Below are 26,073 nucleotides of genomic sequence, written 5' to 3' on the forward strand. Positions count from 1 at the left end.
GGTGTTTTCTAATTCTGCCACTTGGTCTACTGATTTTTTAAATACAGCAATATACAAGAAGGGAGGCCTTTCCCAGAATCAGCAATTCAATCAAGTAAAAATTTCAAGCCTGAAAAAAAAAATAGCCATGAAAGAGGAAGATTCTTATTTTAGTAGTTCTCTATAATCTACACTTTATTGCACACTGGGAAATAAGGATAAAAAATCTAATTGTACAATCTGACTTTTATGTAAAATTTTTGCCCTACAAGACAAAGAGTCAAGGTCATATAAAAGCAAAACCAGAATAATTTATTTCAATCCATCTTTCCTTGAACAAAAATAAAAATAAGACTTTAATATGTCATTTCCTTCAGTATTTTATGTCTTTTCAAAAAAGCCACTGGTAACTGATGACCTAGGAGAAGGCAAGTCTTGCTGTTGTGAGAGCCATCCTTATTGGGTGGTACAAATAGCAGGAAATAAGTTTGGGAATAAAATTTTAAAAATTAATATAGTAATTTAACAGTAATGAGAATTAAACAAAAACAATTAAAAACAAAGCCTACCAGAAATTTTACAAATATAAAGTTTCCACATTCGTAAATTAGATAGGATAGTCCATGTTGATGAAGTGAAAGTGTAGATTAGAACTAATTGAGCTTTTTAGAGAAATTTGATATGAAAAGAGTAATTGGAAAGTCCCGTCCTTTTTTTCCCCCTCTCAGTCACTATGATAAAGATTGTCCCCTGAGGACTACTTCCCCACCATGTTCCTCTATAACACAATGCATTGTGTGTATGCTGGAAAACCTTCAGTACAATTTTTATAAATGACTCTATTCTGCATTTAAAAGGAGTAATGAGCAAGAGGTATTGGGCTTGATTTCTTCACTGATTCCAGATGAATATACATTTCCACTGTTTTTCCTCAAAATGTTCCTTCATTATTTCACTCCAATGCACTGCTTTACCCATGAATGCTCACCTGGCAAAAAGATGTTACAAGATATGTAAAATATTCTACAGATTTCCAGTTCCACAGGTAGAAGAACCTTAAATTTTTTCTTTCTTTCAATAGCTGCAAATAATAGGAATGTTTTGAATTAGATCAAGAAAATTACATTTATAAACCAATAAGTTAAATCAGCAATCACTAAATTCTGTAGATAATTTCCTTTTGAAAGTAAAGGTTTACTTACTCAAATGTCCCGATTTTAAGATACTAACAGCCAGTCACGGGTTCAAAACAAACTGTGCCAGGAGCTTTAATGAGGTCAACAGATAGCATTTAAATAAATGTAGCCATAAGTTCAATAACCAAATAACTGGGCTGAGTACTAAAATATGAAAACAGGTCAACTTACCAATTTGTTAAACACCAGTCCAATTAGGTAACAGACACATACAGTAATGAAAACAACACTGTTAGAATAGTCTAAGAGCCAAAGAAAAGAATTTTTTGGCTGTCTTTCCTATCTCAGAAGCAACTGTCAAACAGAGGTACAAGAAAGCAGAAAGTTATTATTCTTTACCCAGAGCTTGCACATTCACTTTGGGAAGGGGGAAGGAGAGAGATTTACCAGCCACCTGTAATATTGCATTACTCATAAAATGGATCTTTGAGTTTAATTGAACTTAAAGAATAAAGCCATAGGCAATCAGGAGAGAAAAATGCCCTCTGTATGTTTAGGGAATATTTAATTATTGAGGAATATTTATTCTACTAAGGACCACTAGTCTTTAGTTACAATAAGCAAACAAGAGCCTACTAAACTACAGAATCCTTAAAAGACTTAGCCTTACTTAATCTCTATCCCTAGAAGATAATGTTCTGGAAATGTTTGTAAATTGACTGTAAATAAAATAAGTGTAAAAAGGAAAATTTTAAGAGATTTTAGAGAGAAGGGAGACAGTCTTCCAGAGAGAGAAGATAAAAGAAGGGAATATTCAGAGAGGGCAGATATTGAAGGATGGAGGTAAAGGAAGAGAGAGTCCCTGGAAGACAAAGACACAGGAAGGGAAGCAAAGAAAGAGTAGGAGGACAGGGAAGGAGGTGAGCTGAGGCAATGGAGACAGAGGACTGGTGGTGTGAACTGGGGTTCTCAGGTTGCCGCCCCTCGAGGGAGCATATCCTCAATAGCAGTTTGAATAGTCCATTATGTGCTTGAAAAAGAACATTTCTGCTTTATTTTCAACCTTCTGAGTTTATTTCTAAAATAAACTTTTATATTCCCAAGAAACTCTAAAGATGTTGCTCATATCTGAAAGCAGTCTAGTTTCAGAGAGTGATTTTCTTTTTTAACTTAGAGAATCATGTTTTTTTTTGACATGCAAAACCAACCTGATCACTTTATTTTGTGTTCTGAAATTATAGCTGCCATATTCTACTGCTTTATAAATAAATCAACATTTATTTTATCATTGGGAGCTTTAAAAGATAAACCTCAAGTTTTCATTTGGTTTGTTTGCATTCTAAATTTAAAAAAAGATAATGCAGAATAAATGACAAATAGAAAAACACATGAACTTAAATAGGATAAAATTCCTAATTGGATATAATCTTAAAATTGGGAAGCAGACATACTCTCAAAATTCTTTCTATTCCTTACATTTAACGACAACAATAACAACAAAAATCCCTTAATTTTCTAGTCCAGAAGTAAAGAGAGTCAGGTATCATTTTAGAGAGGTGTTTTTTTTTTTTTTTTAACTGTCATGGAATAATATTTCACTCTTGTGTTCTGATTTTTTAAATACAGCATTTAAATAATTCTTTTAAGATTTTATTTATTTATTTGAGAGAGAGTGTGCAAGGGGGAGAGGGGCAAAGTGGGAAGGAGAGGGAAAGCATTCTCGGAGGCGCTGAGCAGGGAGCCCTACCTGGGGCTCCTTCCTAGGACCCTGAGATCATGAGCTGAGATGAAATCAAGAGTAGGACCCTAAACAGACTGAGCCACCCAGGTGCCCCAATAATATAATTCTTTAAAACATTTTCATTTCAAGCCAGAAGTTCCTAGTCTGTCAGGGTCTGCTCCTAATTTACCTGACTCCCTTTTCTCCAGGCTCCCTGGGTCAAGAAGCAATGCACTGATGGGGTCCTCTGAGGTGTCCTGCCACTTAGCCCTTAAAGGACTGCATAGTCCCCCCCGCCCCAGGACTGGGTCTCCTCCCCCTAAGATGATTTCCCATGCATTCATCCACTGCTAGCTGTTGTTTTTGGTATTTATCCAGAGGTGTGCATGAATTACTTCTCTAGAACTGTTTCTTTTGCCAGAGGGGAAGTTCCTGTGTGTGGTTATTGATGTTCTTTTCAAAGTCAATAAATGACAAATAAAGAAATGATGGAAGATGATTTGTGGCAGTTATGCCTGCAGGCAGCTATAACACAAAAAGGGGAAGTTCATTTCATTATTTCAAAAGGCTGTAGGCTTAGTTTCTCCGTGGTGGCCGGGGAAGGGAGGGCAACTCCTTAGTGTCAGCCCTGAGGTTAACTGGATAAGTAGTTTCCTGGCTTTGGCCTCAGCTCAGATTTTACCGTCTCTGGATGTGAGGCCAGTCCATGCTGTGATTCTGTTCACTTGAGAGTAGACTGCTTTGAATCTGTAAGAGGTTGGACATTTGATGGTGACGGTGCTGTGCATATTTTGTAGGGTTTTTTTTCCTGGTCCTATTCATAGTGACAGATCATTGGCTCTAAAATCACCACAGTCATTGGAAAAGTGTCAAGATAACCAAGATTATCAGGCTTGAGAACTGGCCTGAAAATCTCTTTCATACCCAGACTCATTGGAGGGAAATGTTGGATTCCAGAGCTCTGCATCCAGTCCACTGGCCCAAGTGCACAACCCTAGAAGATACTTGTGTGTTTGTCTATTTTTTTTCCCTAAAATTATTTTCCAGTGGGCAAGTGTGTTCAAATGTACAGAAGCTATAATTTCCTGTTTTAATATTTTTCTTCTGAGCCTTTCAGTAAATTCTGGGCAAAGCAGGGGCTGAATACTCAGCCCTTCCAAAGTAGCATCACCAAATGCAAGTTCATACTTACTCTGGACAGTCTTGCTGTTGGGCAGGTATGTGCTGAATGACTTCGTAAATTGTACTGTGCAAATCTTGTCCTGATACGCCATCAGAGGTTGGAGCAGACCTACTTGGCATCTAGAAAATGTGGCACATTAAAAAAAAAAAAATTAGCAGACTAGTAAATAGTATGTCTACTCTGCTGCGTAGTTGAAAACAACTGGAAGTAGTGATGATTAGAGGATTAGATCTGTTTATCTTCCCTACAATGTCCATCTTCTCCTTGCTATAGTTTCCTGCACTTACCCTATGGTAGTTTATGCAGCAGCATAGCTATGAAGTCAGAAGAGGAATAGCTTAACAATGCTATCACTTTTTTTTCTTCCTTTAAGAAAAAAGCTGGCAATACTGTAAAGGAAATATAATAGAAAGAAAAAAATAGCAAAAGAGAAGATATCAGGACAGCTTAGAATCAGAGAGCGTATACGATTATCTTTTATATTACATCTCAGTTAGCTTTTTGACACTGTTTGCCAGTTACATGTGCAAGGATGGTTGAAAAGAAAGAATAATGTGTAGACAAAAGCCCTCATCACACTGCAAGTTAATACAGACAGTACCAAGAAATACAGAACACACAAAGGGAGATGTTTTGGTTTGAATGCAGTCATGGATGGGCTCTAACTAAAGGCTTGGAAGAATGTGGGAAGCACTGCAGTATATTTCTGCCTGGTAAAAACCAACATGTATTTTGCTGAAACCGGCATTCGTGTTCTATTAACTCCCCTTCCTTGTATCTGATAATTTTCTTCTTCTTGTAAACACTGCCTTCCAATTAGTTTGCTAAAGTCTGGTTCCCCTCCTCATCCCAAGCTCTTCCAATTTTCATCACACTTCCAATGGATCACTTTCAGTCTTGTATTTATAGAGTATCACCTAGAGGACTCTTTGCCCTTGATAAATCATCTGAAGAGTTTGTTATCTCAATCCAATTTAATCTGCTTTGTTGCATTGGAACATCTTAGCTCTGTGTTTTCTTTGGAAACAGTTTCCATTCCACTTGCCTAAGTTCTCACGTGCAGCCCTAGGATATGTGATTCATCCTATCATTTTTGTGCCAAGGAGATTTTCTTTACCATTTGTACAGTTGGCCCTTGAACAAACTGGGTTTGAACTGCGCAGGTCCACTTATACATGGATATTTTTCAGTAAATACAGGACATACTGTAAATGTATTTTCTCTTCCTTATGCTTTTCTTAGCATTTTTTCTCTAGCTTACTTTATTGTAAGAATACAATATATAATACAAATATGCATTAACTGACTGTTGATATTATTGGTAAGACTTTTGGTCAAAGTAGGCTACTAGTAGTTAAGTTTTGGGGGAGTCAAAAGGAAGATTTTTGATTGGTTAGCCCTGGCACCCCTAACCCCCATGTTGTTCCAGGGTCAAGTGTACTTGAGATCAACTCTTGAGTTTTTTTGGTATGGGGGTGTTTGGGGGCTATGATAAAAGCAATCTATAGGTAATGACTTATTCACCTAAGCTCATATCAGCTGATAACAAGGAATAAATTTGTTCATTTCATGCCATAGCTTTCTGTCCAATTCCCCAAAGAGGTGCTAAATGGACAGTAAAATCTACAGCAAGTAGAGAGAGGAGGAAGATTCCACATGTCCATGTACCACAAGCTGAGAGATGATTCTTATTTTTAAAAACTCAAAAAGTTAGTAAGTTATTTCCCTTCTTAACTTCAACTTTGACATCTTGGCCTTATTATTATTTTTCCTTTTCTTCTCAAAGCCATTGCATTTGGTTGCTAATCTTCACACATAACTGCCATGCTGGCTTCTTCTAACACAGATTGTCCTACACATGTCCTGTTCCTCATCCTTTTCCTTCCATTGTTGGTGTTGATTTCTCACTTCTTCCCAAAGCACCTTGCACCACCAATGAAGAACCTTAGCTGACTCCTCAGGAATTTTCAGCTTTGAAGATGGGCATAGCTCCAAATTAAGTTATTCTACTTATAACAGAAATAAGGGCAGCTTCTGATATGTAATCAAAGTGCTCATTTCTCTGCCCCAAGTTCTTGAGGATTATAGCATTTTGAACATACAGGTCTTCCCAATAACATCTTCAAACTGAATACTAATTAATCACAAGGTTAAATTTAAAGCTTCTTACATAGATCTCACTCCTTCCTCATGAATTCCTAGGAATAAAAACTGCATTATTATAATTAAAGAAACTCCCCAGTTTCAAAAATTCAATTCTAAGTCTTACCAGCTCTTCAGTTTCCTGCTCTCCTATTTAAAAGCCACACCTGACAAGGGGCTTTCTGCTGTGGTGAGAAGCTGTTTGAAATAATTGATCTACAAATATTTATTTTTGTCTTTTTCGTTGTAGAAGTGAAAGGTGAGCCAGTGCTGTCTGAGACTGAATAGGGTAGTGCGAAGCTTTGCAATGCAGTTCTGCCCTTCATCTGTGATCATGGTGCTACCAACGTGCCCTTAGGAGGATGAAATACAAATCAGTCTCCCTCTATTACTCACATAGCATTTGTGAAGTAAAGTCTGTGGCTAGGAAAATTACTGTATGAACCTTATGCATTGATAGAATTCACTGAACAGACAGGTGAGGTAACCAATCCCTAATGACAAATAGTTCTTAAAAAAAAAAAAAGGAAATGAAAATGCCCTGAAGCAAGTAGTCTGTTTATGGCCCCTTCCCTAAGTAAACTATCATAGGGGAACAAGAAAGCAGAGGTAAGACTGGCCCTACAGAAATCTATAAAAATGCTAACGAGCTTATTAGCTCAGAGAACATTCTTTAAGTCTGTTAAACAAAACAGATTGTTTTAAAAGACCTTGTCTTTGCAAACTGAAAAAATGTTTCAACGGCGTAAAGGCTCCCCATCTCACATCTCAGGCACCTTTAGGATAAAAAATAAAGATGTGTACTTGCATACTTTGGGTTTATACAGTACCTTTCTTCTGAAGAGCATAAGGGTATGAGTAAGGGTATGATCAATTGTCTTTGCAAGCTATGAGGGGAAGGGAAGGGAAAGTGAGGAACAGAGAGAGAGAGAGAGTTCAGTGAAGTGACAGGCTCTAGCCATCAAGGTGATGCAGAATGATTTAAATCAGGGTCCCCTGATCCCCTATTTGTTAAGTTCTCTTGAACTTCAACCTAGTTAGTTCTCTCTTCGCTGAGCTTACCAGGTAAAGAATGTTTACGAATTAGTGTAACTTCCTAATTTGTGTTAGCCTTACTTATAAAGGCCAAGAAAGATGCTTTAGCTCCTCAGATCTGGCAACATCATTCACTACAAAGTGAGTAAACCCTGCTGAGGGTAGCACAGCCACTTGACCACACTGCCGGAGTGCTTAACTGAATGCCGCTTACACCTCTGGTTCATCAGCCACTAGGGAAACCAACCCTGGGAACACCAGAAGCATCTGGAAAAGCAACAAATTCATATATTCCAAAGTCATCCAGAGCATCTTCATGGCCTGAAATGTAAAACAAACACTACTTACAAATCAAATGCCTCGAACTGCTACTGTAGTTTTTTTTAAGCCTTTGTAAAACTTTACTGTTTGCTTCAAGTGGTATGTGTATAAAACCAATTTAACATTTCCTAATCCCCTATAGTCATATTGTCACTAAGCAGTGTTGGAAATCACTCCTTCAGAAGCTGAGAATTGAAACTAAATTGGGACAATTATTCTTAAAGCCTGATGTGGGAAGGTGTATTCTATATTCAAATGAACACGTGTGGGCAGGCTTGTCCTTTGTAACTCTCAGTTACCAAAGAGCACACTAAGGCTTCAGCCTGGGAGTCACAGCAACTCTTAATCTACACATAATATGTACTGCACCCTGCCAAATTTAAAACAGAGACCATCAGAACTAATAAGAATACATAATTAAATATAGCTGCCCATGTGTCCAAAATATAATACAAGGCAATATCAAAATCACCCAAACTATCATCTGTAAAATGATGGGAATGGGGTGGTTGGGAGGAACCAGATGGTCTCTGGGGCTTGATAAGAGGAAGCAGACCCACATTCACTAAGCATCCAGGCATATTAGGCACTCCACCTACATCATTGTATTTAATTCTCATAGCAACCCTGGTGTGTGTGTGGGGGGGAGTTATTATCTCTATTATATAGATGAGGAAGTTGAGGTCAAGAAAAATTAATTAATTTTCTCAAGGTGACACTGGAAAAAAGTGGCATATATGGCACTGAAACCCAGCTCCATGTGACTCCAAGGCCTGAGTTAAAGCCCCATTGTTAGCTTATAACAACTCTGTAGGGAGTCAGTAGTGAATGGCAATGAGGGGCAATCTGGGGACAAAGAAGCAGCAAAGCTGTCAAACCTCCCTTTCCTTTTCTCCCTGGGATGGAGCTGCCAGCATTGTATCTGCTTTAGGAAAGACTAAATTGAGAGGGTCCTGGGCATTTTCAAAATAATACAAGGATCAATGGATTAGGATTCAAAAGAACTCAGTGACGGTGGGCAAGTGACTTAATCTCTAAGCCTTGGTTCTCTTGCCTATAAAAATGGAGTTGAGTGCCTTTCAGGCTTATTTTATAGACTTGCATGACTTAGATAAAACCAATACAAGAGATAGCACTTTGTAAAGTAAAGGCACTATTTAAAGGTAAAGGACTGTTAGTATTATATCAATAATAGCTTATGGGAATTATATCAATAGTACATTATATATAATAATTATTATCAACAATATTAATTCATATACATTAACATTGATATTAGTCCCTTTCAGCATGGCCATTACCTGAAAATGTTTGAGCTTTCCTGTATTCTGTTTCTGGCCTGAAAAAAAAAATAGGTATTTCTGTCAGTGATAATAATTGAGGAAAAAGCATTCAGGAAAAAATTATTTTTGTAGGAACATACATATTACCTGCCTCCTAGCTTCTGTTTTATAACTAAAACCAAGAGGAAAAAAAACCATAGTAAGGTACTTTTTAGTACACATATAAAACAATTTGTAAATTTTCTTTCTAATTTTAACCTACCTTTGTAGGGTTGATATTTTTTCCATAGGAAGAGAAGACACATGGATATAATCAAAAAGAGTGATATTCCAGTTATACTTGCTAAAGGGGACAATGATTTCCCTTTTTGTGCAAGCTTCTCCAGTCCTAAATAAAAGACATATTTTAAATATTTTTATTAAAGATCAATAATAAATTACTATATAGTTTGAGTTGTTTATGCTTTATCTGGGGACATTACTGCACCTATATAATATATATTATTTCTTTTGTGTGTGAATGTATGTATATATATATATATATATATATATACATAGAGAGAGAGAGAGAGAGAGAGAGAGACGGGGGGGGGAGGGGAGAGTGTGTGTTAGCAAGTGAGAATGAGAAAGTCCAAGCAGAAGGAATGCACTTATTTTAGAAAACACAGCCATTTGACCACAATGGCCTAAACTCTCTAAGGATATTTGTAATTGGAAATGTGGTAATCTACCCAGGATAATACTGATGTGTTGTACTGGATGTAGCAAATAGCTTATGTCATACTTTCCAATAGTGTTCACCACCATTTAATTTAGATCTGTTTGATCTCATTGTATAAAACATTCCCAGTTGCTGAATTGTTCTCTTTCCTTCCATCTCGCTCTTTCAGTATAATTCAGGTACATGGATTTTCTAGGCAGGTAGTATGTGATTAAAGTGCCAGAGGGGAAGTGTTTATTTCAAATACACTCTACTAATTTTTGACCAATAAAGAAATTTTAATTCCTAAAATAGAATATGTGTGATTGTCAATAAAATATTTGGAGTCCCACATTGTAACTAAAATTCATTTGGGGGTCCCTGGGTAGCTCAGTCATCAAGTGTCTGCCTTTGGCTCAGGTCATGATCTCAGGGTCCTGGGATGGAGCCCGCATCTGGCTCCCTGCTCAGTGGGAAGCCTGCTTCTCCCTCTCCCACTCCCCCTGCTTGTGTTCCCTCTCTAGCTGTGTCTCTCTCTGTCAAATAAATAAATTAAAAAATCTTAAAAAAAAATAAAAAAAATAAAATTCACTTTGTTTTGCAAGTCATTCCTTTTATTTAATATTCCTATATAAAATATGGGGTAATAGCTATAGCTAACACCTGACCTGCTGAGTGCTTATAATATATCCGGCTCTGTTCTAAGAGTATATGATATATATTAACCCATTGAATGTTCACAACAATCAATAAGGAAGTATTATTATTATCATCCTCCTCTTATAGATGAGGAAGCTGAGGCTTGCCCAAGGTCACTCAGCTAATAAGTGGGCAGAGTTCAGATGTGGCCCAGGCTCTTGACACTTAGTGCTGCCTCCCCTTTTTTTTTTTTTTAAGATTTTATTTATTTGAGAGAGAGAGAGAGAGAGAGCGCACAAGTGGGTGGGAGGGGCAGAGAGAGGGAGAGGCAGGCTCCTGGCTGAGCAGGGACCCTGGGATCAGGACCTGAGCGTGAGCTGAAGGCAGTTGCTTAACTGACTGAGCCACCCAGGTGCCCCCCCTTTGATGCAGTTTAAAACCAACTTATTAACCATGGCTACATTAACACCACTTTTAGACTATGATATGTTTAGTCATAGAGTTAATCTATAAAGTGGGAAGTAGTTGTGACCTGCAACAAATGTGAGTAACAGATGTCTTCCATGAATCATGTGACTCAGGTATTGATGTGGAAATGAAATGAACTGTGGCAGTTGCCTGTCCCAGTCCAGCTTAATGTGGGAGTGAACGTCATGGGATATTGCTTCCATCCTGGATGAACTTGGGTGCAGTGAAGAGCTTGGTGGCCACCCAGCTCTGCAATAAATATCCAGGCTGTACTGTGTTGTCTTCCCCAATAAAGGCTCTGCTGAGGTCTCTAGCAGCAAAGACAAAGAAAAAACCTTAGTATTTATTTCCATTCTTTCACTGTGGCCATATACATACTCTCATGGCTTTTCTATCTAGAACACTTTCATCTTTTAATCTTCCCAGAATCTTCTCATAATATAATATAGATCCCATATGTCAAATTCCAGTTAAAAAGTCATGGAAATCATTTATCTCTTCTAATTTTCTCACACAATGCTGTCCAATATTCCCCTTAAATCCTTAAGAGTTAAGCAAGGTTGTTTTGCATTATCAAAAATTTTTCCTATCTCTGATGGGAAGTTTATAAATTTCTGATACACATTCAGAAAACTGTGTTCTTAAAACGTTCTTTCTGTGGGATTACAATACCGGTGCAATATTTATTGCTTTTAAACATATTTTAAATTAAACTCTTAAACTTTGGATGGAAGAAATAAATGCATCACAGGGTGGTTTAAAACGAATGAGAATGGCGATTTTTGGTTCTAGATCTCCACTAGAACATCAAAAAACTTATTAGAAAGATTATTTTTCCTTCTTTTCTCTGTTAATTTATATTCTCCCATTGTTGGAAAGCTGACCTTTTAGTTTGGAACTACTTTAGCATTTGGGTGATCTCTTTGTGAGGTTTGAGCCTTTCTTCAGATACTCTGCTCCTACTTCAAGGGTTTGTTCTTTCTAGAGAGCTGGGCAACAATGGATGAGCCACTTGACTTTGATGGCCTTGATTCTCACACTAGTGAAATGAGGAGGTTAGAGTGAGAGGCCTTTAAGTTCTCTTGCTGCTCTAATATCCTAGAATTTGGGGCAGCCAGAGAGTTTTACATGATGTATATTATGTAAATAGGACACTATCCAGTGGGTCTACAGGTAACTGAGTCTCAAAAAAAATGTATGTATGTACACACACATATATATATATACACACACACACACAAGTTACAAATTTTAATGATAAAAATGGAAGTGTAGCACATAACTTAGAATTATGTGCTATGTAAAATATGCAATACTCTTTATTGTTAATTACATATAGCTAATTGATTCTCATGAAATGCATTTGTTGATTTTTGCTGAACTCTTATATTTTCCACCCATGGGTGAAATTCAACCATATTTTGAAAAAAATAGACTTTAAATAACTACTATGATTACTATGCAATTGAGCAAAGAAATAGCTTACATCATATATGATCAAGTGTAGTTTCAACATAGATATTGGTTTATATTTAATAAGATGAAAATGAAATAACAACATACATTGGAACTTCATACATTCATCAATGATGTGAATAACTGCTGGACTGAGTAATAGTTTTTGATGCTGGAAGAATAGGTCCTCAATTTTTTGTGCCATACATAATGTAATGGCTATGGACACAATATACTTTTTTTTTTTTTTTTTTAGATTTTATTTATTTATTTGACAGAGAGAGAAACAGCAAGAGAGGGAACACAAGCAGGGGGAGTGGGAGAGGGAGAAGCAGGCTTCCCACTGAGCAGGGAGCTGGATGCGGGCTCGATCCCAGGACCCTGGGATCATGACCTGAGCCGAAGGCAGATGCTTAACGACTGAGCCACCCAGGCACCCCTGGACACAATATACTTTTAAATTTAATCTCTATTATTATTTTCTTCATCACTTTCTTAAGTGTAGACAATTTTACTATAGAACAACATCCTGTGAGTTTTTCAAAAGTAGTATTTTCATGATCATTAAGTTCAAAATATTTTATAATTTTCACTGAGATTTCTTATTTGACCTATGAGTTATTTAGAAGCATGTTGCTTAATTTCCTGAAGTTTGGGAGTTTCCTAGTTTTCTTCTCTGTTGTTGATTTTTAGTTGAAGTCCACCACTCTAGTTAGAGAGCAGACCCTGTTTTATTTCAATCATTCGAATGCTAAGATTTTAGAAAAATGACCATATACATGGTCATATGAACAGAGGGTGTGGTCTACAGTTGTTGTATGTTATATTTTACATTACTGAAATTAGGACAGATTGTTTTTCTCTATTCCAACTAAGTTTTTGTCTATGTATTCTATCAGTTACTGAGAGAGATATGCTAAAATCTCTCTCTGATTATGGATTTTTCTACTTCTTTGTTAATTTTTGCTATTTATTATACTTTGAAGCAATGCTAGTAGATGCGTTCAAATTCAGAATTTTTATATTTTCCTGCTTGATAGATCACTTTACTCTTATGAAATGTCCACTTTCTATCTAAAGTAATACTTCTTATCTTAAAAAATATATCTAATTCGCCTGATACTAGTAGAGCTTTATCAGCTTTCTTCTGGCTATTTTTATGGTTTATCTGTTCATTCTTTTACTTTCAATCTTTCAGTATCCTTACAGATAAGGTGTATATCTTATAAACACCAAATTGTATTTTTTTGCATCAAATAGTATTTTTTAATCCAGTTTGACAATATTTGTCTTTTAGTTGGAATATGTGGTACATTAGCATTTAATGGAATTACTAAATATATTTGGCTGAGATCTACAATCTTATTATTTTTTCTATATTTCCTCCATTTTTATCTCGCCTTTCTTGTCTTAATTTGGATTAATCAGGATTTCATTTTATTCCTCTTTTCCTCTCTAGTTACTTGGTAGTTGTACATTTTTCTTTGTCTCTTAGACTTTGGAGATTAAAAAAAAACTAACCAAAATTAATACTTTTACTGCTTGCCACTTCCATTGGCCTCCAAAATACAAGAATAAGTTCCATATTAAAGATGAAAAGGCTAAGACTCCAGGATACAAAGCTGAACTCAATTAATGTCTGACTATAATTCTATGCTTTCCACCACTTCCACCTGAAGTGAAGAAACAGAAGTCCTTCCACTCATTAAGCCCAAAGCCACTCAGTTCTACCAACTGAAATTACAAAAAATAAATCAAATCTTTTTCTGCATGATGCCATCTCAATTATTTATTGAAACTCTCATATCTCCCCTAGAATTCTCTTCTTCAGATTCAATATCTCCAGATGGTTTATTGTTCTTTGTATGACTGATTTCCACATTCTCTACTGTCCTAGAGATAGAATTTTGGAAACTCAACAAAAGTTAATCTATTTTACTTCTAAAATATAAATTCAGAAGGACCCATATTCTGGTGTGGTTGTCAATAAGATAAAGGCAAATAGAATACTCTCTTGAAACACCACCAGGGATAGAAAAGCAATGTAATAAAGAAGAAATACTAAATAATAGAATGGCATAATTTAAGATATAGTATATGATTTGGATACCACTTTTAGCAAGTAAATTCTCTATTTCTTCATTTTAGATCCAATATTAAAATCAAAACTAGCCGATTTTCAGACCTGCACAATTAAATTATGAGCATTATATGTACATAAAACTAAATGTACATTTGTTTCCCATTTATTTGGTATAGATGTATCATATCAGTAATAATGTAAATAATTAAAAAAATTAAAGTACCATTTATAGGTACAGACAAAGAAATAGTCTCAGAGAAACTAAAATATTTGCTATATTCAGTAAGTCATAGAACTAAGACTGGAACATAGGTTTTTTCCTACTGCAAGTTCAATTTTTTCCTGTTAATCCATAGTCAAAGAATGGTTTTGTAATGCAGGTATCCAGTTTTACCTCTAATCTTTTCTAACAGGAGGCTTGATGTGTTTCAGCTCTTTCACTTCTTCATAGTTGGACTGCCTTCACCAAAATTCCCCTAACCCCTCAAAAAAGTATTGAGTGGTGATTTATTCTTGTCAAGTTTCTGCTATGTGCTTTACCATGAGAAAAACTGCAGAAAAACATTTTAGTAGAGTCTCAGTTGTTTTTTCCCCCCTTAAGCTTGAAAATATGCTAATAATTATTACTTCCAAGTACTTCTCATTCTAATGGTGAGGTTACACTCTTGCATACATCAGCTCTTCGCCAGGCACTTCTGTGATTCTGAAACCAACCAAAAGTTGGTTTAACATGCAATTATTGGCTATCTTACATTTAAATAAGACATCTTCTTGCCTCTCCTTCATTTTTAACTTTTTGTCCCTTTTGATTTGTTTCTTAAAATGATTGAATTTACACATTTCGTCCTACAGAGGATTCCACTTATTACTTTTACCATTACTTCCTTATCTCTTTAATTAATTAGTTAATTAATTAATTTTTAAGTAGTCTCCACACCCAACATGGGGCTTGAAGCCACAACCCTGAGATCAAGAGCTGCACGCTCCATTGACTGAGCCAGCCAGGCACCCCTACTTCCTTATCTCTTCAGACTCCTTTCTTATTGCTCTCTTGCCTCCTTTCCCCTCGGCCCCTGTTAGCCATACATCAGAGAACCACCTTGTAGTGACCACTGTCTGTATCCCAAAACCTTGGCTATGGTGAAGGCCAAGCATCCTTCCCTGGAGAATGAGGAATAGGGATAGTCTTTATTCTCAGAACAAATGATCTTCCCCGTTAGGCCCCCTTCTTTCTAGAGCATTCTGAGTCTCTCCTCTCAACATTGATTCTCTGTCTCAGAACATGAAATTTGCTCCCTTTCACAAAATAAAAAATGCCAAATATGTCAAGAATCAAATCAAGGGGCACAGTTGCTGCAGTCTCAGCTCTAGGCAAGTGTATTTTGGAGAGATGGACTTCCAGACCCCAACTTGAGAAATTCTGATCCTATTGCTACAGAGAATGTATAGGAATTCTGAATGCAGTTCTGGACACTCGCAGGAGCCCCATTCTTTCTTTCAGAGAGTTTTCTACTGTTCAGCTCATAGCATGCCATTCTCTTCATTATTTAAATATGACTGACTCATTTACCAAAGCCCTAGTGCAAATGCTATTTGCCCCCTCCTTAGGCAAACAAATAAAATGAAATAATATATTAAGTGCAAATATGGGCAAAGGTGTGGTATCCATGGTATCACAGCTCTGCTGTTTGAGAGACTGCACCCAGAACAGGACAGCCATATGCTACTAGTCTGCCTGCCTGCCTGCCTGCCTGCCTTCCTTTCTTTCTTCTTTTTTAAAAGATTTTATTTATTTATTTGACAGAGAGAGACACAGCAAGAGAGGGAACACAAGCAGGGGGAGTGGGAGAGAGAGAAGCAGGCTTCCGGCAGAGCAGGGAGCCCGATGCGGGGCTCGATCCCAGGACCCTGGGATTACGACCTTAGCCGAAGGCAGACGCTTAACGACTGAGTCACCCAGGCGCCCCCCCCCCCCCAGTCTGCATTTCTATTCCTAGATCAGAATGGAGTTCTGAGATCTCTCCCATCCAATCTGTTTGCTGATTATGGTAGCTGATTCATGTCCCTATGGAGATGAAAGCACCATACTGGGGGGTGTGCTATTTCCATACTCCTCCATGGCCCCACCTGATAGACACAGTTATTCTGTGCTAGATGCTCATGGGGATGTCACCTATGGTCTTAGGGTCTGGATGTCAGGGCTGTAGTTCTTTCTCAGCTGTTTTCTCCAGTGGCCCAAAGTGAAATACATCTCCTTAAGATCTTAAACAGGAGAAACTTCTAGATAGAAGAAATTAGTCAATTCATTTTCCTGCTTTAGGTCACTTTCTTTTTCTCTTCCATATGAAAAGATGTACAATAGAAATAAATATAAAAAATGATAGATTTCTCAGTATCACCTGCAAATTTGAGACATTTCTATTATATCTAAATCTCAAACTACAGCCATGTGGCTCTTGGGAACTCCAATAATTTATATATTTGAATGTCTTCACTAAACGTGAACACTTGAATTCTGATCATAAACATTTTCATTTTCTATATATTGCATGTTACAGTAGTGATTTAGACCCCATTAAAATTTAAAGCATGGACACCTGCACTCAAGGAAGTCCTTAGTCAAAGAAATAAAATCATTGATTTTTTTCAAAATACAAGTGGTAATTGATTATTTTAATTGCTAGTCTTTCCTTGAAACTTATATTCTAGATATGATTTTTAGTTACAGGCTTCATAATTTCCCATTAATATGAAAACATACACATGTCATGGACAAACCAGAGTATCTCTTTGTATATAGCACAAAATTAGTTAAGGTGATGAGAAAATACACAGTATCCTGTATATGCAATCTATGTTTTAGAAAGACCATAGTCTTGTTGATATTCTCAATCAAGACTGTCAAGGGAGGCAGGTGCCCCATTTCACTGATCTTAATATAGATTGCTTGCTTATCAGAGTGGATGGTCAGTCAGGGCTCAACTGGTGATGTTCATTTTTTCACTGTAGGTTAGTGTACACTTAATCTCCATTGCAGAGATTCATTAATTTGGAAAATTAAAAAAAATCAGATACTTAAGACATACTATTCATTTACTTTGCCATTTGCTGCTGTTTGAGTTAAAGGTCTGTGGAGGGGGCGCCTGGGTGGCTCAGTCGTTAAGCGTCTGCCTTCGGCTCAGGTCATGATCCCAGGGTCCTGGGATCGAGCCCTGCATCGGGCTTCCTGCTCAGTGGGAAGCCTGCTTCTCCCTCTCCCACTCCCCCTGCTTGTGTTCCCTCTCTCGCTGTGTCTCTCTCTGTCAAATAAATAAAATCTTTAAAAAAAATAAAAATAATAAAGTTCTGTGGACATATGGGGGTTGAAAAATAGCTCTAAAAACCATAAAGAGGTCACTAATGTTGACAACTCTGAATCCCTCTGAAAATTAAGCACCTGCTCTTCTTATTTACTATAATAACAAATACCTGGTCTTTGTACAGGTCAAACAGGTTTTTTTATATTTTGCAAAAGACAATTATTTGATATAAAGACTGTAGCTGTCTTTGGGCCTTGGTAATAGGATCTTAATCCAATATTGGGGGCTTCTGATATTATGAAAATACTTTGGCTAAATATTAATGGGGAAATTTCAGGCAGTGTGAAAGGTTTCAATGGGATATACAAGTACATATTATAGCGATGTTTTCACTTGCAATGAGCATGAGGAACAAGTCTAACATGACAACCAGATTGCTACTAAATGACTTTATATGCTTAATTATGGCTTGCTTTAAAATTATGTTTTGGTTAGCCACTGAGGTAAAAAGCTGGTTAAGCCAATTAAAATTTTAGTAAAATAGAAAGCAAAGGATGCACCTTAGCTGTTTACATGCCTGCTACCCATATTAGGTTGTGATCATTTTGTTAGCAGGATTTTTTTTTCACTTGGCATTCTCAATGCTTATCCCAGTATCTGGCTCATAATAGGTGCTAAATAATGAATAAATGAGTGTCTGATTTATAGCACCCTGCACACATATATGCTTTGGAGAGCAATAAGGGAAATATATTATCCACTGCCCAAATGACACATAATTCAGTAAAAATTCTAGAGATGCATTGTCCCATATGGTAGCTACCAGACACATGTGGCTATTTAATTTAAATTAAAATTAATAAAATAAATTCAGTCCCTCAGTTCCATAGCTAAATTGAAGTGCTCAAAAGCCAGATGAAGGTAGTGGCTACCATATTGGCTAGAGCAGATATCAAATATTTCCTTCACTGAAAAAAGTTCTATTGGATAGCACTTTTCTTTTTTTAAGATTTTATTTATTTGAGAGAGAGAGAGAAAGAGAGCGAGCACGATTGGGGGGCAGAGGGAGAAGGAGAAGCAGACTCCCTGATTTGCAGGGAACGCAATACAGGGCTCAATCACAGGACTCTGGGATTGTGACCTGAGCCAAAAGCAGATGCTTAACTGACTGAGCCACCCAGGCACCCCTGGATAGCACTTTTCTAGAGAGTGTTGTATTTTCCTCATATAAAAAAACAAAACCTCACCGTGCCAGTATATAAATTCCAGTATATTCAGAGGATCTCACAAACATGAATACTCTCAATTTTAAGGAATCCTGGGAGGATTCTATCCACTATATATGTCTTCATCGGTTTGTAATTTGTTATAGTCTTATAATTCTTGGTGGCTTTTTAATAAGTTCAAAAGACTACAGAGGAGAAAAAAAACAAAACACCTTTAACACATAATTACCATACTTATGCCTGTTAAATATTCAGATTCCTAGATCCTACCTTCAAGATCCTGACCCAATAGGTCTGAGGTATCTTAATGAAAATACATTAGTAGACCTCCCCAGGTGATTTTGATGCACATGGCCCAAGGGCCACATATTGAAAAATTTAGCCTAAGAATTACAAGGATTGTATTCTTGCTTCATTTATTCAAAAAAATGTATTGACTCTTTCTATATTATGGGCCCTAATCTAGGCACTAGGGCTATAAAGGCAGAGAAAGAGAAGTTATCAAAGGAGAAAGTATTGATGTGTGGTACCTTTTTGCATACTTGTCCCTACACCACTAATAGGCACCCTAGCCACCATTCCAAACCTGCTCTCAGGTGTTCCCCAGGTGGATACTGACTTGTCTTTGTATGCAAAGCTAAGTCCAGGAAGGACCTGATACTAGCAGAAGTACTGGTAGTAGAGGAAGAAGCAAAAGGAGAAAAAGGTGGAGGATGAGGACAAGGTGAAAGAGGGGGATAAGGAGGAGGACAGGGAGAGGGATAGGGAGAGGAGAAGAAATTTAAGAAAGAAGGAGAAGAGAAATGGGTTTGAGAAGTAGGAAGGAAGGAGAAGGGATAAACTTGGTGACTGGTTGTTGGACAGGGCAATAAGCAAGAGAAAGGGGTCTGGAGTGGCATTTAGCTACCTGATTCAGGTTGGTAGATAGTAAGACCATTCACTTAAATAGGGAATACAGAAAGAATAGTAATTTGGGGGGGAAGAAGATGGTTCAGTTTTGGTATGTTTGACTTATATGCTGCCTCTGGCATTTCAACTTGGAGACACCCAGAAGGCAACCGGGTATACAGTTTTAGAGATTTAAAGATATGGATTTGGGATGCACCAGTGTTACATGAAACCATGGGAGTGAATGAAATTATATAGGAAAGTAAAATTATTCTAGAGAGAGAGAAGAGAAGGCTCAAAAGGATGAGAATTTGGTGGACACACATTTTTAGGTAGTGATACTTAACTTTTTGTGGATTGATGAGCTTTCTATAAAAATCAGATGATTTCTAGAGAATGTCAAATTTCAAAGACTTACAAAATGTTATAGTTTCCAAGGTGTTGAGACTCCTGTTAAGAACTTCCAGATTTCAGGTGTTTAAATGATGAAAGAGGAAGGGAGGCCCATGAAGGACAGTGAGAAGAGGAGTCAAATCAGATAGTAGGAAAACCAGATTTCCAACTCATGGAGATTTATTCACCTGAGCTAATGCAATAGCAAATATAAACCAGTTTAAATGAGTAGACTGCTTCTCTTCTACTCCTGATTTTAAAATCAGGAAAGCATAAATGCATATTTAAGTCATTTATTGAATTCTCTTTTTCTTCATAGTCCCTCAGTTAGCAATTGAATTCTCTCTCCATTCTGTTTTGGGTTTTCTTTCTTTGACTCATAGAAGCCATGGATTAATCACTCAGGAAAGAGAGTTTCTTAGAGTTTATCAACAATCCACAATAGTTTTCTCTTCCACATAGATATAAAATGGGGCTAGAGCAAGGCTAGCTTGCATTTGTGTTTCCTTGGGATCCTTGCTTTTTATGTCACACTTACCTACAGAAGTGATGATGACTGTGAAATGAGCTTCATCTCGCCGTCCAGTTACATTGTTGTAAGCACAGCACATATAGTCAGTTGTCTTCTGGCCTACTTTCTCAGATGCAACTTCCAAGCGAGGCCCGTGCTTAATGACATATGTTGTATTGTCAGTCCTCCGGATCCAGGAGTAGGTGTTGGGGGGATAAGAATCAGCAGAACAATAAAACAAGATGGCCTCTCCAATGTCAACAGTGAACACTTCCCCTACTTTTAGCCCTTTGTCAGAATTAACTCGAAGTCCATAAGGTCCATCTGCATTGATAGAAAAAAGAAACAAAGGGATGGTATAAAGAATCACAACATAGTTATAGAGTTTGGGAGAGCTCAGAAGCATTTTACTTTCCATGAAAGTCTTCAAGTTAAACTTGGGCAAATAGGTCCTCATTTAGATTCCCAATAAATTGTGAAGACTAAAAATGTGTTATTCTGATATCCATGACAATGGAAATTATTTGAGATGTGATTGAACTTATCTGAGATAGTAAAAGCCTTGAAACTTAGTATATAATTTTAGAGACACTGCCATCATAACTGTATGCTAAGCTTTTTTATTCATCATCACTTTTTTAAAGATTTAAATTCAATTAGTTAACATATAATGTATTATTTGTTTCGGGGTACCAGTCTGTGATTCATCAGTCTTATATAATACCCAGTGCTCATTACAACACATACCCTCCCCAGTGTCCATCACCAAGTTACCCCATCCCTCCACCCCTCTCCCCTCCAGCACGTATGCTAAGCTTTTGAGTAATTAATGTATTGATAAATCTGCAATCGTGTTAGACAAGTACCATCTTTCTGAAACCATAATTGTACTTGAAAGCATATTATAAATAGATTATGGCCATTATTTTCTCATACTTTGAGTATTATCTGTTTTTCTTTTCAGTACTAAGGTAGGTCATGCAAATATTAATAAAATAGTTTCACATGGAGCACAGATTTGTGCAAATAGATACAGAAGTGTCCCGTATTTTCATGACACATTAACATTTAAAGAATTTAAAAAACTTTTCCCTGCAAACCAAGCTTAGAATCCTGTTTGGAAAAAATACATCTTCATTATCATTAACAAATATTCATTGATCATCATAAACTACTTAATCATGGATATCCCATGGTGTTTTTCCTTACTGCAATTTTCTTGTGGCATTTTGCTATGTCCATGGCACCAGACTGCCTGTAGATGAAGATGTATTTCCCATTGCTTTCTTCAGAAAATAAAGACAGAGATTGAAAAAATTTCCGAGCTAGATAAAGTCTTTCTTGTCCAGTCTAAATCCTGGTTTAAATTCTAAAAACTTTAAGGTTTGGACATGATTGTGTTCAGTTTTCAGCTGATCATCACCTACATCTGTTGGCTACTTTCCATATGAAAGCACTTTAAGTACTTACACAGACAACCACATTTAATTTTTAAAGCGACCACATGAGGTAGAATTTATTATTCTCATTATAGGATGAAGGAAGAGACATTTAAAAATTAATTTTCCCATGGTCCAAAGTTTTTATATAGCAGAGCTGGAACTCTAAAATATATGCATTTGATCATTCATATTACCTCCCAAAAAATGTATGTTGTATAATTTTCTATATCAGAATAGTTTCTTGTTGTGTAACTATAGTATTATCTCTATAATAAGCTAAAATTGTCTAATTATATATTAATTCTGTACTCAGTTAATCAAGTAATCAATCAACAAATTGTTTGAGAGATACTGTTAGATAATATATTTAATATAAGAGAGAAAAAATGTATAAGATACAGTTCTTACTCTCAAGGAATTAATAAAATGGAAAAGGCTATGGATGGTTTGCTCAGTAATAACCTAATCTCAAAGGTTCTGATTATTTTTTTAAGATTTTAGTTATTTATTTGAGAGAGAGAGAGAGAGAGTGAGCACAAGCGGGATGAGGGGCAGAGGGAGGGGGGCAGAGGGAGAGGGAGAAGCAGACTCCCTGCTCAGCAGGGAGCCCGATGTGGGGCTCGATCCCAGGACCCCGGGATCATGACCTGAGCCGAAGGCAGACACTTAACCGACTGAGCCACCCAGGTGCCCCGGTTCTGATTTTTTTTTTTAAAAAGTACTATTTATCTCTCATTATAGGGAATAATATGATGTAATGATTACACAGTACTCATTATCAGTTATCACTATGTTAAATCCTGATTTTGTCAATAATTATTTAAGTGTTCTTCAGAAGTCATTTAAACTTTTAGGTCTCACTTTCCTCACCTTTGCTACAAAAAGGTTGACTGCATGAATGGTTGCCCAAGTTCCTTCTCCCTTTGAAATACCTTGAATGATTGATGCCATGCTAAAGCTATTTTGGATACTGGCAAACCAACCTTAATTTTGCAGATTCCCAGAGTGGTTCCCTTTTGTGTCAGCATTTTCTGACCAATCTACCATTGGGAAAACACATTTCCTAAGATAAAACAGAAACTGAAGATGCAAAACAATAAATTATATTTAGCTAGGGAACATGAACTTTACACATATTTGCTTCCTAAAGATACAAACTTCTACAGGGAAGCTATAGATTTACATTAATATGTATACATGAGATGATCCTGATTTCAGAAGCCAAATAAAGACGTTAGTATCTTCAAATGTAAAGTAATCAGGAACAGGAGATGGAAGATTATAGTGAAGAGAAATGAATGCCCTTTCCTGCACTGTACTAGCTGTACTAGAACCCTGTCATATGGCTCTCATTTCAGGCTATGATACAGTCTCTGGGGAAAACCACTCTTTCAGAACTGTGTGCTAAGTGGAACCCTCTTATTCTGAATTCCACTAAACAGTAGGTTGTGTAACGGGAACGAAGAGTTGTTTTCACTCATTCAACCAAAATCAATACTGAGATGTCACTGTGTGCATAGTATTGTTCTAGGCATTGTGGGAGAATCCGAGTGTCGTAGACATGATTCCTGTGGCTGTTCTCCCAGGCCCCCTTCAGCAGCAGGGTCCCTTCAAGTTCTTAGCATTGACAGAACATTAAAGAAGCAAAGACCACCAACTGGTAAGTACTGGTTATGGTTCACATAGTAGGAAACCAAGAGGAGGAATCAACTAAAGTTTGGAACAACAAGAGACCTGAGTCTGTGCACAAAAACTAAAGTCTAAGAGAGCTTTTCTGCGAGCAGTGATAAACAAGAGTGTGGTCATAAAAATACAGCCATTCAGTTTAAGTCTGTCTTCATTGGCTTTCAGGGTTTACAGAATGTGACTATAAAAACAAATTGCTTGATAATTTGACACACATAAAAATGAGTAATATTCTTTTCAGTGTGCTGACATTACTCAAAACTTTTTTGAGAACTCCTCAATTGGAATTGCCTTAGGACCCTGCAACATAATGGAGTATTCTCAAAAGTAGTAATTCTTTTATTTTGGAGAATGGGCTCAATTTGTAAAGGAAGCCCATAGTCACTTACAGCCAAATTTGGTGAATAAGGTTGATTATCTAATTTAATAATATTGTTCTAGTTTAAAATAAAACATGCTTCTAAAGAAAGGAATCTCAGCTTATCTTCCCTATACGTATGCATATTTTGATTTGGCTACTTCCCCATTTGTTGCGTTTCATGATTGACATAAACTTTTCTCCTCTGTCTTAATTATATGCTATATCTGGTTCTTCAGAGTTAGCTTCAAAATCCTTCAAACTTTCCCAGCCCCCATACAAACATTTCTCCCAATTCTTGGAACCTAACACCTTGAAGCATTTAAGTTCCTTGCTTTTGATAGGATTTCTTAAAAATATAACATACTTTATCTGATTATATAAGAAATATATGTTTATTGCAGGAAACCTTGAAATTCAGAGACTCACAAGGATGGAAAGAAAACTCATTTGTAATTTTACCATTCAAAGAATGAATATCCGATTTCAGTGTATGATCTTTCAATCTTATATACTTCTTTCTGTCTCTCACACACACATCTATCTCCTTCCTACCTTCTTTCCTTCCTTCCTTTTTCCTTCCTTCCTTCCTTCCTCTTTCTCTCTTTCTCTCTATACACTGCTTACAGTGTTTTCTTCTTACTACACTATGATGTTATTTCCTTTTTAGCACTTCAGTCTGACCATCTTTTACTTTGAGGTGCAGCTGAATGTATTATTCATGAGAATGGGCAATCCAATTGAAGACATTTGGAGTGATTCAACCAGTGTGGCCTCTGACATTGAAAATGAAAGCAGAAGGATAATTCTATTTTGACTTTGGATTATGGTTCAGTTTCTTGCCCTGTGGCAGAGAACTCCCAACAGAAATAAACCTTTTGCCTCAGAAATGGCTGTTTACTAAGTGACTTGTAAAATCACATATCATCTGTTCTCTTTAACAATTTATGGCTGGGTGGGAACAGTACTGAAATTTCCATCATGATGCTGCTTGCAACCCTGCTTGGGAGCAGATGGTAAGTATTTACTGTGAATGACCTTTTTTTTTTCTTTAATTTTTACCACTTAGAATACTTCCCTGCAGCAGTGCCATATGTTGCACACAAAATGCAGTGGTTACTGGGTTATTATTTACAACGAAGCTGGAAGGCATATACATTTCATGGACTATAAGTAGGTATTTGTCTGAATTACTGACTTGATGTTATATTCCAAACAAGTCCATTACTAGGTTATGACATCATAATCTCATACATACATGGCCAGTCTTATTAGATTCTGTTAAACTTTTTCTGCCAAAATAAAAAATAATTCCTGCTTTCATGAAGGAAGCTGTCACAGAAACAGTGCCTTAAGAAAACAGACTCGTTAATTAATGCTGAAATTCTAAATTATGATGTGGACCTCTGTGGGGGAATATTGGAATATGACATTTTTATTGAGAAACTTTGCTAAAGATCAGAAACAAAAACAAAAACAAAAAATAAAAGGCCAAAGCACTGTAATTAGGAAGCTGTTATCTTACGATGGGAATTTAGCCTTGCATCATTAAGAAAGGGATATGAAGAAAGATCATCTGTTCCATTTTAGTCAAGTTCAAGAAACCTGTATCGAGTTCTTAATCTGTGTCAAGTATTGCCCTAGGGATACAAAGATGAATAACGCAGAGTTCCTATTTGGGGTCAGAGTGCTTATGAATAGAAAGACTCCAGTACAGTGAGTACCAGGAAGGAGGTGTTATAGGAGCACAGCGAACCTCTTAGTCACACTGAAGAGCTGAAACAAGGTCGGGGCAAGTGAGCCTTTCTGGAGAAGATGATACTATGAAAGGAGAAGAGGGTGTAGCCAGGTGAAGAAAGAGAAGTGGGAACATCAACCAAGGCATATATTCCCAGTTTGTATAGAATGATAAAGATTGCAAAAATGTTGATGCTACATCAACAGGAAGGATAAATGACAAATCTTCACATTACATACTTTACTTAATTATTGTAACCCCAAATTAAACCAAACCGAACAAAAAATAAAAACAAACAATAAAACAGGGCTAAAATAGCAATAGAAAGAAAAATGTAAAAATTAATGAGTCTGAAAAAAGTTAATGAGTCTGGGTTGTGTTTCTATAT

General features: G+C 36.7%; 1 protein-coding gene across 12 annotated transcripts in view; it reads right to left on the bottom strand.

Moving 5' to 3' along the window:
• Positions 1-270: 270 nt before the first annotated feature.
• HEPACAM2 (HEPACAM family member 2) overlaps positions 271-26,073 on the bottom strand; it is a 41,871-nt gene continuing 16,068 nt past the window's right edge. For 2 of the 12 annotated variants that reach the window (XM_036113285.2, XM_036113287.2), the window contains 7 exons: positions 20,489-20,785; positions 9,062-9,187; positions 8,947-8,971; positions 8,818-8,855; positions 7,443-7,516; positions 4,028-4,137; positions 2,021-3,582 (listed from right to left, as the gene is read on the bottom strand). In XM_036113285.2, the coding sequence (XP_035969178.1) occupies positions 3,507-3,582; positions 4,028-4,137; positions 7,443-7,516; positions 8,818-8,855; positions 8,947-8,971; positions 9,062-9,187; positions 20,489-20,785 (746 nt within the window). In that variant the 3' untranslated portion in view covers positions 2,021-3,506. Of the gene's footprint in view, positions 1,061-2,020; positions 3,583-4,023; positions 4,138-7,409; positions 7,517-8,817; positions 8,856-8,946; positions 8,972-9,061; positions 9,188-20,488; positions 20,786-26,073 lie in introns of those variants that run through there. The other 10 variants (XM_036113294.2, XM_036113293.2, XM_036113292.2 and 7 more) reach the window with 9 other exon arrangements.

This window comes from Halichoerus grypus, chromosome 12, assembly GCF_964656455.1.
Source record: "Halichoerus grypus chromosome 12, mHalGry1.hap1.1, whole genome shotgun sequence".
NCBI lineage: Eukaryota > Metazoa > Chordata > Mammalia > Carnivora > Phocidae > Halichoerus > Halichoerus grypus.